General features: G+C 42.1%; 2 protein-coding genes across 2 annotated transcripts; one reads left to right on the top strand and one right to left on the bottom strand.

The window, feature by feature from the left end:
- The first annotated feature begins 1347 nt into the window (after positions 1-1347).
- LOC311506319 (uncharacterized protein) lies at positions 1348-6896 on the top strand. Its single transcript, XM_084570231.1, has 5 exons — positions 1348-3612; positions 4599-4771; positions 4856-4960; positions 5217-5348; positions 5455-6896. The coding sequence occupies exons 1-5, from the start codon at positions 3597-3599 to the stop codon at positions 5626-5628; spliced, it is 600 nt and encodes a 199-aa protein (XP_084426357.1). The 5' UTR covers positions 1348-3596; the 3' UTR covers positions 5629-6896.
- Positions 6897-13439: 6543 nt separating this feature from the next.
- samd14 (sterile alpha motif domain containing 14) lies at positions 13440-20135 on the bottom strand. The gene is made up of 10 exons (XM_084571418.1): positions 19806-20135; positions 18445-18602; positions 18151-18267; positions 17874-18060; positions 17562-17661; positions 16601-16669; positions 16364-16520; positions 15186-15308; positions 14915-15070; positions 13440-14241 (listed from the first exon to the last, which is right to left on the bottom strand). The coding sequence occupies exons 1-10, from the start codon at positions 19840-19842 to the stop codon at positions 14086-14088; spliced, it is 1260 nt and encodes a 419-aa protein (XP_084427544.1). The 5' UTR covers positions 19843-20135; the 3' UTR covers positions 13440-14085.
- Between the last annotated feature and the right edge of the window lie 119 nt (positions 20136-20254).

Below are 20254 nucleotides of genomic sequence, written 5' to 3'. Positions count from 1 at the left end.
TCCTCTGAAGCGGACACTGATGTATCCGCTGATGCAGGACGAGGGATTGAGTAAAAGTCCCGGGAAAAAGCTGAGTAAGTGAAGCTTGATGAATCGGTTTGTCTGTTCACGGCATCGAGATTGAAACTCCCCACGCTGTCCTCAATAAAATCATCTTCAAGCTTTTTATCATATCTGAGGTTTCCATGGAAACAAGCTGCGTCTCCGTTAACCTAAATTCAGCTCTCAAAATGATTAGCAACAAACACTGATCAGACATAACATTATGATGATCCTAATATTGTGTAGGTCTCCCTTGTGCCTCCAAAACAGTTGTGACTCATCAGAGAATGGACATGGGCCTTCTGAGGGTGTCCTGTGGTGTCTGGCAACAGGATGCTGTAAGTGGGGGTCCTTTGGGTCCTGTGGATTGAGGGGAGGGGCCTGTGTGGATCATCCCACAGATACTTGGATCAGTTTGGGATCTAGTGAATTTGGAGGCCAGCAGGCTGCATCCTGCTGCAGATGGCTGCTGCCATCAAGGGGTGTCATTGCCACGGGGCGGGGGTGCCTGGTCTGGTCCAGGTGGGTGCTACGTGACTTAGTAACATCCACACTAACACCAGGTCCAAAAGTTTCCCAGCACATTCTCAGCAACATTGAATTGTCACAAGATGATCAATGTTATCTACTTCACCTGTCAGTGGTTTTAATGTTGTGGCTGATCAGTGTATAAATATTCTACATGAAACTTGAAGTTTATTAGAGCTGTTGTTGGTTAATTAAAGTTTTCATTCTTGTTAGTCTAATCAATCAAATGAAATAAATAAATAAAGTTAAAAGCTCAAGAGAGATGCTGTGATTTCCAGGAGCTTTAAAGTCATAGACTCATTCATTCTGCCTGAAGGAGGATGTGACGGTTTTCCTTCTTTAAGAAATTCTGTGAACCTGAAATTCTGTAAACCCGTGAGTCAGCAGGAAGCTCCACAATTTTCACGCTTTACTTCCTGATCCGGATATTGACGATGTTCAGGCATAAACCCTTTGATACGTGTTGTAACATGTCGGTGATTTATCGTCTGTCACGCTTTTGTCTTTGAGTCAGTCAGTAAAACTCCGATGTGACGACGTCATTATAAAATAATATTAAATAATTTCATGGCTCCCTCCTGCATCATGTTTAATGCTGAATGCTTCTGGCTGAAACACAAGTCACAGGATTAACTTTCAAACACGACAGCAGTCACTTATTTTGTGCGAATTTTCAAAAAAAAAACAACAACAAAAAAATAAATAAATACGTTTCCAGATTTCAGTTTTATATTTGAAATTTTAATGTTCATTTGAGACATTGCTTTTAATTAAACATCATTGGCAGCTCCTTTAACTCCTCATTTCACGTCATCTTTACCCACAGTTTATGCTTCTGCGTTAAATTGTCGCAGAGGCTACGTCGTAGCTGACGTGCACCGGCACCTCCCCAGCAACGCAGAGGGCAAGAGCTGTGATTGGTCCGCTTGGTAGTAGCTTCCGCTTTAGTATTTCCGGCTGCTTCTCCATCTCAGCAATTTACGAACTGGTTGTTTTGGATCAGTAAAGAATAGATAAGGTTAACTGAAGAGGTTTGCAGATACAGACATTTGTATAACTCGTGTTCGGTGGAAACTGGTAGAAATTTCGCCGAAAGTTTCAGCCGCCATAGTAGGTTTTAAAATAATTCACAGAATTTACCCATCTAAAGGTTTTTGTTTGTTTGTTCTATTTATGTATTTATTTGTTTTTTAAATCAACGATTCAAAAAATATATAGATGTAAATTGCTCTTTGTGTGAAGGACACCCTGAAGATGTTTTTCATTTATTTTGGTCTTGAACATATGTTGTTTGGCTTCATTGATTATCCATCTGTGGAAAAAACAAAAACAAGAAAACAATTCTATTTTATTAATCTTATTATACATTTAGCCGAATAGCATATCCACAAATGTCGATACGCGATGTCAAAAACCACTCTTCTCCATCTTTGAAAATGAGGTCAAGCCATATCCATGACTTTGGATTTATTCTGAAACGTTGCCTTTGTAGCCCCCTGGCGGTTATCATTGCACTGTATTGTATTTATTAATAAAGTTTTAATGAAACAGCAGTTTCTGCCGCCATTGTTGACAGTGAAGCAGGAAGTAGAAACAAAAGTTAACCCAACTGGCAAAAAAGACAGAGCACCGACTGGCGTTTGACTGAGGAGGCACAAATAGAAATGGCTCGCATTTATACTTGTTACACCCACCCTTATACCCTAACCTCCACACACACGGGGGCGCTGCAGGGTGTGAGACAAACTTTTCTGAAGATTAAAATAAAGAAATCATCAGCTAGAAAACAGTCTAATCAAATGATCAGTTAATGATTTCTTTGCTGACTTTTGTTTCGGTCCTGATGAAAATGTGTTCTTGTATTTTCTTGCATTAGCGTTGTCAGATTGTTGTGAAATTATTCTGACGTGTGTGTGTGTTAAAATGGATATTCACCTTCTTGCCTAATTTCTCCCTTTAAAGTAATCCAGGAAAACAGAGTCAGCAGGAAAAAATCAAATGCATCATTTCATCATCGTGCTGCAGAAGTATGTGGTCACCTCATGAGAAATGAGAACTTATCACTAAAATATATATAAATAACATATTGATTAGACTGATCAGTTGCAGTTATTGATGAATAGTTTGTGTCATTTCCTTAATCAAACCGTTTGATGCTGCAGCATTTTGGTTTCAGACTTTTCTGTCAGTGCATTTAAAGTTTTTTTTTCTTCTGTTTTTTGAGGAACAGGAAGTGATTATGAATAACCACAGATTAGTGGAAAGCAACCAGAAAAAGGAAAATTACCTCATTTCTGTGAATGATAGAAGATTGAAAAACAAACTGAAAAGAAAGTTGAAACCTGAACTTGCTTTGATGCAGCTGCATAATCATACTAATCCATACTAACATACTGTAATACTATACTAATCATATTTATAATTATAAATGTATTATACAAGTCTCAAACCATAAATTTTTTTTTTGCACAATTAAATACACATGTAACGTGCGCAGTTTCTCAAACTTTCTGAAGCAGAGTCAGATCTGTTTCCACATATGTTTATACAAGAGTTATAGTGTTGACAGAAGGTGGAATTCCTGTTGGTCTAATATTTACAGTAAGAACGATACAACCTCCTGGCTGCTACTGGGCCTTGGGCGCCCCCCAAATGCTCAATATGTTACAAATGACACAAAACATGTATAATTTATACATCTTGTAGATTAGTTTAATTGACTCTGGGCCTCATCAACAGCATGGAAAACATATATATTTTACCAGTGCAGGGGCTGCCAATGAAAGCGTACCGCTGTCCTTCCTGTCGTCGAACCTACCCCAAATCCGCCCTACACCGTGATGCAACAGTTTTTTTTTTTGAGATTCGTCACTTCGGGAGTTACGGTGACGGTGTCCGTCAACGGAAAATCCCGGGAGAGCGCATAAAAGCAACGAACAATTGCAAATGGAAGTTGAAGGAATACCTGCGGATCTCCGCGAAATACACACTCCGAGACACAGAGACAGACAACCGCCCTGACTGACATGGACTCCCCGATAGGTAGGTTCGCACCTGAGGCTGCTCAAATCAGCAGAAACATGCATGGGGTTTGGTACAGAATGACTTTCAGAATAAAACAGAATCATATAAAAGGTGTTTTCTGAGGTGACCAGCTGCTCCTGTACCTGGGTTCATTTGAAGCTCAGCGCATAGTAACTGTACCTTACTACACTATACTATACTAACTGAATTGGTATGGGAGGTTGTTAGTGCCAAAACCTGCTGACTAAGGATAAACACACTCGTCTGCTGTTCCCTCAAAAAATACCTTTTTGGTTGGAGTCTGCAGCTCAGGAGACGCTGCACACCTGTACACATCCGTGAGACAGGTGTGATGGATACCTGCGCTGGAGGCTTTATAATTATTTATGTTATTTCACAGCTGAAAGAGCTAACCACCTCAAAAACATGAGAAGACATGTAATGGGTGAATTATCAGTTTGCTGGTTCAGTTAGTTGGTTAATTAAACAACGAATTACTGTTGCACACAGGAACAACAATGTGACATACTGTTTGTATGAGTAGATTCATCAGTCAGACAGTTGATAAGAATGTACCATGCCACTGTTAACATCCAGATGTTAGCATTTAGCTGCACTTTAGCTCAGCATCCTGTTTGGTGTGACTTGTAGAAGTTTGGTGGAATCTGATTGTGTCTCTTTATGGACATTTGATGTCTTTTTGTGATGTCAAGTTATTAATTTCCCTTACATGAAGACATATATAACTATTTTTATGTCTCCCGTTTCTTTAAACTGATCACATTCTTGTCCAAATGACAGTAACACTAATACGTGGTTATTGAAAAGTCTGGAGACTAATGCTTCTATTAACATTCGCTAAATTGTTTCCCAACCCCTTAATAATCGGGTATAAACCCATTATATACCCGATTTATGTTCTCCTCATGTTTAATGTTGTATAGTATTTTGTGGCACTATCGATCCTCCATACAGGGACTAATCACATCTTTTTCTTCCTCCAGTTATTGCCATTCTGCACTGCTTCCTGTTTGCATCTTTGGTCCGATCAGCTCCTGTTAGCTCGCTGTCCAACCGCCCGCCGGCTTTCAGAGAGGCGGCCGAAAAAGCGAAGACGCTGGTGGATAAAATCCTACAAGACATTCCAGCTGTGCACAGTGCCACCGTAAACTCGGAGGTAAACCGGCATCTGGTTCCTGCTCTGCTGGGCTCCTGCTGGCTTCTTCTCCCAGTTTTAATGATGTTGTTCTGTCCTCCTCAGGGTTTGAACCCCTCCAGTCCCATCACAAACCTGCAGATGATGGCAACGTCGCTGGGGATCCCTGCCTCCCCCGTCCTCAAACCGCTGTCTGAACGCTTCACACTGGTAAGTCGGCAATGTGGGGCCAGAAGGGGTGTTTGTGCTGGAAAAATATCTTAGGAAGTTCTAGGAGTCTTTGTATATGGAGGGTTTTGTAGCTGACAGGTCTTTGAGGTGGTTCTTGTCATATCTAAGGGGTTATTTTCTAGGGTTGACTGTGGTGGTTCTTGAGGATCAGTGAAGTAACTTTTTGACCAGATCCTGGTTCAGTCGGCACAGTGTCATGACCTAATGTGACGTGTTTGCATGTTGTCCCCTGCAGGACATGTGTGTGAGTCGTATGTCGGAGGGCAGTCAGCTGTACCGTGGGCTTCTGGGAGATTTGTCCAAGAAGCTGAGTGGACTGGAAGGCCTCAGAGCCGACCTGAGAGACCTGCTGACCCACATCAACAAGGTAACAAACACCTGACCTGACATTTAGTTCAGCTCCATTCAGTCTCAACAGACTGGCTGGCTACGATTGGCTGTTCTTCATCCTCGTTGCTGACTGTGTGTTTCAGATGAAGGAGGTGGCCCAGCTCAGCAGCGATGGTTCGGATCAGAACCACAGTCTGAATCTTCAAAGTAGCTACGATGTCCAGGTGGCGGCCCACGTGACGCTGACGCAGCTGCGTTCCTTCTGCCATGATCTGATGCGCAGCCTGAGAGCCATCTCAACCAACTCCAGGTCATAAGGTCACGCTAATCAGTGGTTTATACTTCTGCGTTAAGTTGACGCCGAAGCTACAGCGACAACGCAGACCCCTACGCACCACTTTATTCCTTTGGCAGCTTCTCTCATCGGCATCTTCTAACGCATTAACACAACAATGAAAGAAAAATCCTGCCTTCCTTAAGATACAATTCAGATTTTTTCACAAAGTTTAATCAATGTAATATCTACCACTCCGTTGGGCCTTGGAAGTTCTGTGAAATCTGCACAGACCGTCTCTAAACCTGGCCTTTTATTGTGAAGGCCTGTGTTCGTTTTCCTGCTGCGGACCTGCTTGTGATCCAGAACAGTCCTAGAAGTCTGTGTGTGTGTCGCAGCATGTCGAGCTGCCAATCAGTCAGGCATCGGTTGTAGGGAACAATCAGGAGGAATGTGAACAAAGCCCAAGGACGAATGTTTATAAAAGCCTCCCAGAGAAGAAGAAGAGCGTCTGCAGGTCTGAACCTGCTCAGCCGACACAAAACTCTGCTTCTCTCCACGTTAACCAAACACTTCTGTGCAGCATTTTAAAGTCCCGAAGCTGCAGCTGGACTGAGAAAACCCCCTGAAAAATGTGGAGGAGTTTCATTTCTTATCAAGAGACTATCAATCTGAAGATCTGCTGAAGAGCTCACATAGAAAGTACATTGATTTTAACGTATTTCTCACCTGTATGCGAAGATTATTTATTATTTTATTATTTATTTGAATTTAATGTATTTATTGATGCCCTTTTTAACAGATTTTGTTAGTTTGTGTTAGTCTGAGGTCAGACTGTCATGTTAGCTGTATTAAGGTCAGCAGAAGCTCAGTCTCTGTTTACGTTACCGATGGCAGAGAGAGCCTTAAAACAAACATTGGGGAGATATAGATAAAGAGAGAGAGAGAGAGGAAGAGTCATTGCAGGAAACTCCAGGGAGTAAAATGATGGTATTGATGTCAGAGCAATGTTGCTTCATAGCTGCGTGACTCAGAGGAAATCATCGTGAATATACACTGCCTGGCCAAAAAAACAAAAAAAAACAGTCACACACTCTAATATTTCATTAGAGTCGGTCCGCCTTTAGCTTTGATTACAGCACACATTCTCTGTGGCATTGTTTTGATAAACTTCTGCAATGTCGCAAGATTTATTTCCATCCAGTGCTGCATTAATTTTTCACCAACATCTTGTATTGATGATGGGATGGGGTTAAGGTCTGGACTCTTAGTTAAATCCAGGTGGCAACTTTTCTTTTTTTTTTTTTTTTTGGAAAGGCCGTGTATTGTGTTTACATCCTGCTTTATCAACACTTTTTTATATTTTAGAAAAAAATTATATTTGGTTTATTTAGAAATGTTCCATTTATGTATGTATATTTTGAAATTATTTATAATATTAAAATATTTTTATTAAAATATTTAAGTTTCAGATTAAAATTATATGCATGTTATTTGTTTAAAAATTTATATTTAAGTATGTTTATTGTGAAATAAAAATGAATGTTTAAGTCTCAGATTAAAATCAAATGTTTTGTTAAAAAAATAAATATTTATTTATGTATATTGTGAAGGAAGATATGTCTATTTTAATATTTCACAATTTTATATTTATGTATGTGTATTATAAAATAAAATATTGATTTTTATATTTCAGAATGAAATGCCACCATAAAAAGGCACATTTATTCTTGTTTTTAAGCTACGAACTAATACCTCCTTCATGACCTCTGGAACTACAGCCAGTCAGCTCTCTCCCAGCAGCTTTTGAGCTGATTCAGCATGTTGAGCTGGTGGCGGAAGGAGTCGGTGAAAGTCACGGCCCTGATTGGCCACTCAGCGTAGAGAACCAGAGCCAGCGTGAGAACAGAAGCAGAAGTGACGAAAGTAAACAAAACTACGAAGTTCAAAGGTCTCGCAGAGGGTTCATTCACATCAGCATGATCATCTCGAATTAAAAAACAGGCGAGTGGTGGAGAGCGCTCTCACATCGGGGGTCAGTGTGTGGTATGAAAGCTACCCCACCACCCCACCCGCGCTGATGGACTGTAACTTCAAGTCCAGAACAAACAGATTATTCCCAGAAGCTCACAAACACTGCCTGTCAATAACTATGTTCCAGGTGCACAAACTATTTTTCATGTGCAGCAACTTTGTTACGGGAAATACGTGTTCATCATGTGACTCTGTTTTATGTTTAATATATTGTGTGCAATGCCTGTATATCATGTGCAACATCTTTACAGTTATACACATATTTTATTTATGAATACCCTCTTCACACCAACTGCTTTGCTGTATTTTGTCCTCTCTTGAGATTGTTCAGTTTATTGAGACTGCTTAGTTTATTTAATTTGCTGATCTTCTTAGATTTATTATTTATCCTCTTGTTTTCCACTGTGCTGTGACTGGACCTCAGTATTTAGTTTGGTTCCCTCTCTTGTAGCGCATCTAGCTTCCTAGCCTTCCAGCTAATAGTAGCTCTTCCTCTTTCAGCTTCTGAGTGGTAAATACAGACTACTGCCACCTGCTGGTATGGAGAATTATTTTCTCCCACACAGGTGCAGGACTGAAATGCCAGTTGGCAGTAGGTTGTAGTCTCTATGATGTGTTCAAGCGCAACTTTGTGGTTCGGCCTTCACTAGTTCTTTGATATCGACTTGGTGTGTCATTAAGGACATCTTTAATGTATTGAAAACCTCTGGAATTCTATGCAATAGGTGCAATATGAGCCACTAACCCAGTCTCAAATCAATATGTGCAATTTAAACTGTATGTGCTTGATTACCCGCAACATCCAGCATGTGCAATTTATTCACCCAATCTGTTCTGGGTGACTCAAGTGTTTTACTTATTTATTTATTCTGTTTTTATATAACTGTTTTTATTATTATTCTTTATTAGTGCAATGCACCTTCAATAGCAGCTATCACAGTTTCTTTATAGGTGACTGTACAATGACAGTAAAGGCTATCTTATCCTGTTCTCTCCCGGCGCTAACGAAAGTGGCAGCCTATCTAGTAGCTAGCTAGTAACAACATTGGTAGTATTACATCAGGGGTCGCGTTAACCGAATATTTCTGAAGGCCATCTGTCATTTTGACAGATTGCAATTCACACCCCTGACCACTTGGTGGCGAGCGACGTTATTAATTGGCTCTTGCATTCTAAACATCGCAGAACTTTTGTCAGTGCACGATTTCCTGGTACACGATTACACTGACGCACACGTCAGAGCTTGGCTAACCATAGACATATAATAATATGTAATTTAAAAAACTACCTGATAGAAGCCTTGATAAAAGCGGAGTTTTGTGCAAATTGTGCAAAAAAAAAAAAAGTTTGCATACCACCGAATGACTTCAACCCTACGGTGCCATCTAAGAGCTGTTAGCGCTAGCAGTCCCAGTCCGAGTACGGACAAGACGTGTCGGCAGCCCTGTCAGTCAAAATGACAGACAACGAAAAAGTCTAGCACAACCTCTGTATCACATATACAAGGATCAGCTGGTTGGCGCTACGAACCAACGCCAGCACCAACCACATACCCCACTTACCTGAGGAGGTAAGCCGGCGCCAAGCTGAAGGCTATGTGTTTAGCAAAGTGACAGAGATACCATCATGTTCCAAAGTTAACAGTTTCTCATTAAACACTGATAACTCCACTGTACTTCCCTCCCCTCAGGTTAAGAGTCTGGGTGTCATCCTCGACAGCACTCTATCTCTGGAAACCACCATCAACAACGTACTTACTTCCACCTCGGCAACACAAATCGACTTTGCACATCCCTGACATGGAACACCACTGCCATTCTTGTCCACACCCTCGTCACCTCACGCATCGGCTACCGCAACTCCGTTCTTTTTGGTTTACCGTCCAAGTGTCTCCACAAACTTCAACTAGTCCAAAACGCTGCAGCCCGTATCATCACCCGAACTCCCTCCATGGACCACATCATCTCAGTTCTTCAGCAGCTCCACTGGCTTCCAATAAAATCCCGCATTGAATACAAGACCCTGCTACTCACCTTCAAGGCCATTCCCAACCAAGTTCCCACAGATCTATCTGAACTTCTCCGATTATACACACCCTCACGTACTCTCAGATCCTAAGAGCTAGGATCTAGGAGAATAAGATCGTTTAATATCTGCCAGAAGCTTATGGACATGTTCTATCAGACTTTCGTTGCCAGTGCGCTCTTCTACACTGTGGTGTGCTGGGGAGGCAGCACTAAGAAGAAGGGCACCTCGCGGCTAGACAAACAGATACAAAAGGTGGGCTCTGTGGTAGGAGCAGAGCTGGAGTTCCTGACATCAGTGGCAGAGGCAAGGACTTTGAACAAACTCTAAAGCAGGGGTCACCAACCTTTTTGAAACTGAGAGCTACTTCAAAGGTACCAAGTAATACGAAGGGCTACCTGTTTCATACAAATTTCCTGAATAACATAGTCGCACAGTTCACCATTAATAATGATAATAGTAGTAGTAATAACAAATATTAACTTATATGTGCAATAAGAATAAGAAAAACCTTTTTTTGTCCCACAATGGGGAAATTGTCTGCTCACGTTAGTGTTAATGAATCCTCAAAATAAATATTAAAAATGATATACTATGGTAGGAAATGATGTTTTTAAACAAGCAACATTATTTTTCACTATGTACGAATGAACAATTCTGTGACAGTTTTTAGGAATGATCTGTGTCCCATGTCTGCACAAACTCCTTCTTTCACATATTTACACTAATCATATAACATTTCTATAAATCACCAAATCTGTAGCATTTCTAATAACATCTGTTACACTTTTTAAACAAATAAGTTTACTACTACCTTTATAACATTTTTGAACCAATCACAAACTCGATCCCATGTCTACAAACTACCAGTTATGTAATATTAGAAACAAAAGATAAAATTCTTCCATATATTTACATTAATCATATAACATTTCTATAAATCACCAAATCTGTAGCATTTTTAACAAATAATTACATCTGTTACACTTAAAGAATAAATAATTTTTATATTTTGTACAATATTTTAGTGTAACATGGCCTTGGTGTTTCACTAAAAACATTTGTTATCCCTTTCCTTGTTTGTACATTTCTGTTAGTAGGAAGCCTGACATTGCATGTTGTCCACCAGTGTAGTGTATTCTGGGGTATAATTTGACACTGCAACTCTGAGTGACTCTTGTAGATGTGCATCTGTAAGGCGTGTTCTGTGTTTGTTCTTAATGAAGTTCATGTCAGAAAAGGCTGATTCACAGATAGAACCAAAAAGGCAGGCAACTTTCATAGCTGCTTTGTGTACACCTTTATACTTTTCTGTCCACAAAGCACCAAAAGTTTGGTGCACCCTGATGGGCTTTGAGACGAATATCATTTTGCAACGTTAGGATTTCAATCTCCAGCTGTCCAGCATCCAAGTTGAACGTTGTACTTAGTTGTTCTGCAATGCATGTCATGTCGACTTGATTAAAAGGATTAGTTTCGAATGACACACATGGCTCAACTTGATCAAAGTCACAAAACCTGTTCTCAAACTCTTGCCCAAGTCTATTTATGACTTGAGAGTACTTTTCTGAAGCTTTGTCAAAAGCTCCAGATGCAGAAGCATTTCCATTCAGCACTGACTTCACAGAGGGAAAGTGTAGGACTTTCTTTTGCTGTAAATGCACAGAGAAAATGTTCATCTTCACTTTGAATGTGTTTACAGCGCTTATCATGTCAGTGACAGTCTTACCTTTGCCTTGCAGCTCACAGTTCAAATGGTTCAGTGTCCCAGTGATGTCAGTTAAAAATACAAGGTCAAGAATCCACTCAGTGTCCTCGAGCAGCTTGGCATATTCCCCTTTGGACTGCATGAACTCTTTGATTTCAGTCAATAGTGCCATCGGATTTCTGTATGTAGTAACAGGTCACCATATTCAGCTGACAGTTTGTCCAATAGCACCTTGAATATCCTGTGTTGTTTGATCTTTGGAACGAATGCTATTAATGATCTTCACGACAGGAGTCATCACATGATCAAAGCCGGTCACTTTCGCACATATCGCCTGCTGGTGAATGATGCAGTGGTAGTGTAGAAATTTGGGGAAATCTGGGTCACATTTACATAGCGCGATAAAGCCTGCATGTTGGCCCGTCATGGCAGGAGCTCAATCTGTAGTCACCGACACCAGCTTTTCTAATGGTACCCTTTTCTCCGTGAAGAATCTTTTCACCGCATCGTAGATGTCAACTCCCCTCGTTGTTGTCTTCAGGGGCAGTAGTGTCAGAAGTTCTTCTTTAGTGGAGCAATCATCAAACACCATCCAGATAAACATCATTAGCTGCGATGTGCTGCTGTTGTCCACGGACTCGTCGCACTGGATGCTAAACCACCAGCACTCAGCTAGATCCCGGTCCAGTTGCTCCATTAGGTTCTCGGACATAGCCGATACTCTTCTAACTATTGTATTTGCTCCCAGCTGGACACTGGAGAGAGTGGAGATGACATCGGGACCATTCTTCTCGTCCTTGAACACTGTGTTTGCAATTACCATCATTGCTCCTTTCAAGAAATCTCTGTCGGAAAAAGCTTTCTTGTTCTTCATTAAAAAATGTGCTGCTCTAAATGAAGCTTTGGTTACAGTTTTTGACTTTTTCGCCGGTTTTGTAAAAAAAGACTGCTGTTTGCCCAAAGCTGCCTTCAACTCACAGGCTTTTTCTGTCCGTAGTCCGCTGCCGGGTGGGTAGTTAGCATTGAAGCTAGCATAACACGTACTGAAGTGTCTTTCAACATTGTGCCGCTTTGCAGTTGCCACAGTAGCCCCACAAACGAGACATACACATTTTTCTTTTACCGTAGTAAAAAGAACTCTTCTTCCCACTCGTTGTGAAAATGATATGTTTTCTTTCGCTTTTCTGACATTTTTCTTCTTTCGGACATAATCCCACATCTAGCTCCTCATCGTAACAGCGCCCGCCTCCGAACAGTGGCAAAAAGAAAAATGGTGGTTTGTCTTGCGCTTGATATTGAACTTTGACACCAGACGAGTTCAGAGTTTGTATATACATAAAACATTTAAAAATCTAATTTTATATTCAATATTGCAATGTTCAAATCTACCCCAATGCAATTGTTATTGGTATAGAACAGCAACACTATTAAATAACATTTTTAGAACATACGCCGCGGGCAACCAGGGCACCGTGTTGGCGACCCCTGCTCTAAAGAATCTGTTGACGAATAGCACCTGCAATGCAACAGATACATTTTAAGCAATAAATACTAAGCAACAGAACTGAACTCTTCATTAGCTTTGTTATTAGGAAAGAAGGCTGCGCACACTCCCTGTGTGGTATAAATAATTGGGGACTGGAATGAACAGAGGAAAGGAAAAGCCCAACTTTAATTATTATTTTTTTGCCACATATTATCCTGAAAAAAATCACATCCTGACTTTTCCGGATCTCTCAAACCTCCACCACTTCGGACGCCTTTGTTTGTTGACGTTCTAGTTTCAGGAAGTTGGTCGTTGGCTCCTCCTTCCTGATGACATCACACAGTTCATAAAAGACAGTCAGGACTCACCATGTGTGTCAGAGTTTCAATCAATGATGTCACACAGATGATCTGATCAAGCAGAAACGCTGACGAAATGACGGAAGCCCCAAAGGACATAAACAACAAATCAGTGTTAAATTAAAAAAATCAATGGAGTGATCCATCAAGTAGTAAATCAACAGGGAATCGATTAATCAATAGATTTAAGTTAATTTCAGGAAAAGTTGGCAGCATGCATTCTCTAAAACGGCATGACAATGAGATGATTAATTAAGATCAAGCTGACAAATCATTAATGAAAACAAATGATATTTTTTAGTTTTATCATCAGTTTTTATTCCATGTTTAAAATTTCTTCGATTTCAGTAATAAATATTTCTGTGTTTGCTCAATGACATCATCAAAATGTTTAGACCTTGAATTGGAAACTAAAATAAAATTTGAATTGTTAAGTAAAGTTGTAGCCTGTACTTTTAAGAGCCTCTGTAACAGTAAATAATAAATAAAGACACGCAGCCTGAAATGTTTTCATAGTTTTATAACTTCTCTGCAGGACGTTGTTTTCTTCTTCTTCTCTTATCAAACTGTTATTTCGACGATCTTTCCAGGACTGTTGGGGAAGTTCCAGGTTTTCCGGGGTGTGTGCAAACAGAGATGTTTTATTGTGTCGGAACTTCACTCCACAGGAATCCTAAACCAAACTGTGATCCTTAAACATGAATCTTGTCTGTCATCCCTCTTTGTCCTCCGCTCTGTGTCCCTCTTCTGTCCTCGTCTTCCTTTACCTCCCCTCTTTCTATTTGTTGTCTCCTCTCTTGCAGTCCACCTATTTCCTCCTATCTGTCTTCCTTATACCTATCTGGTCTCTCCCTTCTCAACGTCCTCTGTCTCCCCCTGGTGGTGCATTCAGTTCCTCCGCTGCTCCTGGTCTTTCCTCCGTTGCTTTTCTTTCTGTTTCTCCAGTTTGTCCAGAGCTTTTCTCTCCTTCTCTGCCGCAGTCTGGATGTCTTTGATGCGACGCTTCAGGGTGCTGCGGTCGGACGAACTGAGCACGCCCAGAGCCTGCAGAGGTAGAGAGGACAGCAGTAGCTCCTGTTACTGACTAAAGCTGAGGACACACTATAAGACGTTGTGCCAGATTTTACCCACAAGTCCCAGTTGGGCATAGTCTGCACCAGTCTAGTTGGGAATAGTCGGCATGGGTAGTTGGCACAAAAAAATCTGTTAGTGTGTGAGGTGGTGAAGACCCGAATCTGCAAGTGTGTGAGGGGAACAGACCCAACCCCACCTCAGTCGCAGTCAGTCACACATATTTGAATTTTTTGAGCTAAATCTGGATGCAATCAGGTAGAATGAAGTGATTATCGACCCAACTGCAAACACATGTTGCCAACAGCCAGTGAAAAAGAGAGGGTGGTGGCACAGGACATAGCATCAGAAGACAACAGGAAGTAGCTGGGATATCAAAACAATGATGGTGAACAATGAGAGCAGGAGCGTGGCAACAAAGCAAACCTGAACCATGAAAGTGGAGCAGAGATTAATTGAGTGTGTGATACCCAGTTTTTTAGTCATCATACAAAAATCTGCTGGTCCCAGTCTGTTAGTGTGTACTCTTGGTCTTTTAAAAGACTCTGATTAATATTTACTTATGTAGTGTACTTGTGTAAATGTATGTAGTCACTTTTGACACATCTGAAAGGAAAATTTTTCAGGACATCACCCTCATCCTCACCTTCAGCTTGTTGCCGTCCATCTGCAGCAGCTCCTGTCCATCAACGTCTTTCTCAGTGAATTCTGGGACGTACTGCTCCATGTTGAGACCTCGCAACCACTGACACACCTCCTGTGTTGTCCAGGAGGAGGCCAGAGATGTGGGCTCATCACAGGGCTGAGGAGAAGGAGGAGGAGGAGGAGGAGGAAGAGGAGGAAGGAGAGGAAGCTGTGAGCCGAAGCCATTAGATTCGGTTTAAACAGGACAGAAAGACACCTCAGGTGTGTGTTACCTCGTCGGAGGACTGAGAGAGGGTGTGGTACGGGTGGGAGGATCTGGAAGAGGAGCAGTCGATGGGAGGAGAGGTGGAGGAGGAGGTGTGAGGAGGAGAAAACTCCTCACTGAGAGCTGACTCCTGCAGGAAGAACAGACAAAGGAGGATGAGCAACAGCAGGCTTGATATCTATAACATATCACCTGACACTATACGTTTTTCTACATTTTACACTTGAAACATGAAACACACACACACACACACACACACACACACACACACACACACACACACTGTTAGAGCCATTAGTGGCCCTGATGGAAGTTTAATGAAGCTCTTTCCTCTGAGCGCTAATGGTGAAGGGAGAGAGAGTCATAAACCCAAGAGATAAAACGAGAGAAAGTGGAAGCAGGAAGTGTGTTCACATCCACACTCACACACACACACACTTCCTCCAGGCCACAACAGCAGAACATTTCGCACTGACCACAAAACAAACCACAGCTGTGCGGTCACGTGACTCTTTCTGGTGGTTAAGCTAAAAGCCTGCAGGTCAGTCATGATGAGTAAATCAGAAAAATCAATGCGCAGAAACACTGTAAGCTGATACACTGCATGTGTGTTCACATTTAACCCTCATCTTTCAAACACGCACCTCGGATCAGGCAAATCTGGACGTTGTATCATTTCTGAAGTGGATGGATACCAGTCAGGTCAGACTTATATATTTAGAGTAACGTCCAATACAAAGACACAACCAGCCTAAATCAGTCAGCACAGTAATCACTAATCACATTGTTATTTGGTAGAATGTGGATGGACGGATGAGGTGTTTTCCTTCTTCCTTAAGTGGCGAATCTGACTGAGAAAACTACTTGTGTGTTTGTAGCAGCAGAGACATGGCAGCTAAGGATGTGTGTGAGAAGGTTTGATCTACTTATCAAGGTCTGCCGGCACATACAAATATAATATAAATTAGAGTCTCATCTGCATATAAACTGACATTATCCTGAATCCAAGTTGGAGTCTTGTGGTACACCACCAGACCACAATTTCTTTGCCACTGTCCTGCTCTGGTTTTAATTAACAGAAGCTAATTCGTCATCATCTGTGTCAGGTTCATCTTCATCTGCAGAGTGGTACTGTGACAAGGAGACAAACAGATGGCATTTAAAAATATGGCGTTTGTCTTTTACCTGCGAGTGGGACTTTCTGGGTCTTGGAGAGGTCAGCGGGGGGATCTTGGGGGAGCAGGGTGGGGTCCCAGAGGACGAGAGTGACCCTCGTCCTTCAGTGAACCAGGAGAATGAGACAAAAGATCCAGACGACCGAGACGGACTTTCGGACGGCTCTCTGAGAAGAGAAACACAGCCTACGTTGATCCTGTTGAATGCTGAGATTTCAGATGGAGGTTTTGCGTGTGATGGACTCACCTACTGCCCACAGAGAGCCTGTTGGATTTATCTTTTCTCACTCTGATGTATGATCGTCTGAGAGTCACCCTGTGAGACAGAGAGCATTGTCACTGACAGAGCTGAGATTCAACATTAAATTATAAAAGTGAGAATGATAAAATGCTGCTGTAAACAAAATGCTCCTACATACATGCAAGAGTCTTTATGTGGGTCAGGCTGCAGTGAAACACTGCAGCCATTCAGCAACAGAACTCAGACTGTTGCATGGTGTAAAATCTGAGTCAAAGAAGCTCCACTGTCACTATGTGAGGCATTTTTGGGACTTTAAATCTGGTTTAAGGGTTCAATTAGCATCGGGTTAAGTTTAGAGGTGGTTGTTGATACACCTGAAGACCACCTGAAACCTCCACAGTCTGGACAAAACAACTTGAACAGAGTTTCCAGTAAGTTTCAGGCTCAAAACATGGCTGCTGACCAGCAGCTTGTTCTGTTTCTATGCAGCAGCGTGTTTAAGATTTGAGTCTTCATCAGCTGTCAACATCAGCTGGAACCGTCTCTGCTGAGCTAACTCCACCTGATTCTGCAGTCACTATATAACGATACCGTAAAGCAGTGGTTCTCAACCTTTTTTGGGTCCTGGATCCCCTGCATATTTTTGATCGACCCTGAGGAACCCCTACCCGATCTGGGGGGTGGCGGTGCAATTTGATAGAAACAGCAGAAACTGCATTTTAAATTGCATTATGGCATTTATTCACTCTTTGAGGCAAATATGGGCTTTCAGTTGTGTCTCAGTCATTCTGATATGTTTCTATAAATGTCATAGGATCTTTTTTTAAAAGATATTTTATTTTCACGGACCCCTCGCAATTACACCACGGACCACTAGGGGTTCGCGGACCAAGGACCTGGTGATGAAGGCCATGTAGAGTCCTCACAAAGACTGACGGATCAACATGTGTGTGTATATGTGTCTCACCCCAGGTCCAGGAAGCGTCTCTTGGTTTTCTTGTCGAAGACCACGGTCGGACTGCCGGGATCAGCTGGACTGGTGTCTCGACTCGTATCAGAGACCAGCACTGACACACCCACATGCACACACACGCACACACAAGTGCACACACGCATTTATTATACAGGTGTGTTTGCAGGCGTGCAACTTTACCTGTAAACATTCAACTTTCAGGTGCTAACAGGTGTTGCAAGTGTGTTTCCAGGTGTGTTATCAAGTACAAGTGTGTGTTGTTGTGTTTACACTCATGTGTGATGGTGTGTTTACAGGTGTGTCTACCTTCACTGTCGGGCCTCCTGTTCCTCCTGGTGTAGAGAGGAGAGCAGTCGGAGGACGGGCAGGATTTAGATGGCGAGCTGCTGGGCATCACTAAAGGCTCCTGAGAAGTTGCATTGGTCAGCTGATGGTACCGCCCCCGTGGAGGAGCAGCCAATGAAGCGCCGCCGTCCTCTGGAGAGCGCCGCACCTGAGAATCCAAGGCGCAGCCGCGTTTTCTTTCAGGTCGTCGTTCACAACATTAACGCACATCAATGTGCTGTGGTCTGATTAGTCTCACCAGCGGCGCGTCGAAGGAGAAGGCGGGGCTTCGTGTCGACAGCAACGAATCAGGAGAGGGGGAGGAGCCTCGCATTGCCAGGTGGAGGGGTGATCGGGCAGAGTGTATTGGACTGTCCTAATAACACACACATACACACACATTGTTGTATAGTTCTTTGACTTTTACTGGTGTCAAATTGAAACTTTGACGTTGAGATGATGAGCTGTCGCTTAATAAGTACTTGCTATACTTACTTAATAAATACTTATTTAATTTATTTGACACAGTTTGAATATTTAAACGTCTCTTCACCTTCCTGTCGAGGCTGTCATCGCCCTCCGTTGAGCTCACGCTGTCACGGTAACGGGACCTGGAGGGGCGGTGCCGTCGCGATTTGACAGACAGCTGGGCCCGGCCTTTTTGGATGCTGTTATCGAGCAGCTCGGTCTCTGGGATCGCCTCGTTCAGGTCTGAAACCAATCATTCACACTTCAGTTTCTCTCACATACAGATTTACAGCTGTGCTGCCGGGGCAGAGGGGGATTGTGGGAGATGACCCTGACCCTGTGATAACCTCGTCTGCAGGTTATTAATCTTCACTGGACACTTTGAATGTCTTTTCTATATATTCTTAAACATACGACGATGAGGGAGAGAAGATTTAAATTCGCTTGTTTTTCTGTTTTCACTTGTGTTTTATTCTGAAGGACATCAGAGATCATTCATGTTTATGCTGCAGTTTTTTGTGATGATGCATAATGTGTTTGCCTTCCTCCTCTTCCTCCTTCCACTCACCCCATCAGGGCCCCATCAAATATTCAACATGCTGACCATCTCACCCCCCTACACACACATGAATCAGCGGCTGTCCAGTCATTAGTTTTTATATAATTGTTGTAATAATTTTTATTCTCTAAATGTATTTAATTTGTCTTCTACTACTTATAACCTTGTTTTTCTTATTCCGTCTTCTATGAGCAGAGTTTGGACATGAACAACGGTCTGTTCAAAATATAAAGACTTCCTGTCTCTCCTCCCCCACACTCAGCTGACAACAGTTTATTTCCCATGGGGGGGAGGTAAACCTAGAGTAGGTGGGAGGAAAAGATAGAAGAGTGGGGAGGTGGGGGGAGGAAGAGATGGAGGTTCCGGTGGTAAAACATTAAATTCAGGTGACAGGGAGAGAAAATAAAGCTTTAATGAAAGTTTGATTAACGGAGAGGTGAAAAGAGACGTTCAGTGATAGAAAGAGATGGGGGAGGGCTCTGAGGAGAGAACAAATCACATTAGAGGGGGAGGAAGGAGAGACATTAGATGATATTAGAAACAGGAGAGAGAGAACAAAAGGAGCCAACATCAGCTGTTGTTAATCCGAATGATCGTCTCTTGGAACAAATTTTAGATTTTTAAACAAACAACAGGAAACAGAAACTTTGACTGGTGACTTTGAATAAGAGAACTGGCGGGTGACGTCACGATAATCACCAATTCCTTCCTGTGGACTTATCGCATGAATGTTCAGGAGTGCAACACTAAACACCAGTCACGTTATTCCACTGACCAGCAGGGGGCAGTAAAGTGAAACGACAAAGAGCAGAGTTCCAACAAAGACAACGAAGAAGACGTGAAACTACAAAACGTCTTTCTTATGTCTATCTTTAAATTTGACTCACCGAACACGTTGTCAGTGTCGTCCAGGCCGGCAGACATGGCTCAGCGGTTACTGTCCAGAGAGACAAACAGAAAACGACAGAATTAAAAGAGACACAAAGTAAAAGATGAATAAAAAAACAAGACTTTGACCAAGAAGCCAATCACATCAAAGTTAACTGATCGGCTGCTGATCACCATCCAGACAGTGATGCTGTTTGAAGCTGAGGCTAACACGTCGATGGGCTGAACTGATCTTCGGTCACTGAGAGATGACAAGCAGCTGAGCGACACGAACATAGTGAACGTTAATCAATGACGAGCTAAACAAGAATCAATGTGTTCACCCATTCAGCCTCTCAACACAGACACATAGTTATCAGCCAGTGCTTATGCTAGTGCTAATGCTAGGTCAGAAAAAATAGTTTTAGAATAGTTTTCTTAGTATTTCTTTGTCATCTTGAACATAACA

Source organism: Chelon labrosus (assembly GCF_963514085.1).
Source record: "Chelon labrosus genome assembly, chromosome: 21".
Classification (NCBI taxonomy): Eukaryota; Metazoa; Chordata; class Actinopteri; order Mugiliformes; family Mugilidae; genus Chelon; species Chelon labrosus.
Note: the sequence above shows the minus strand (reverse complement) of the source record. Positions and strands in the feature narration are given on the sequence as shown.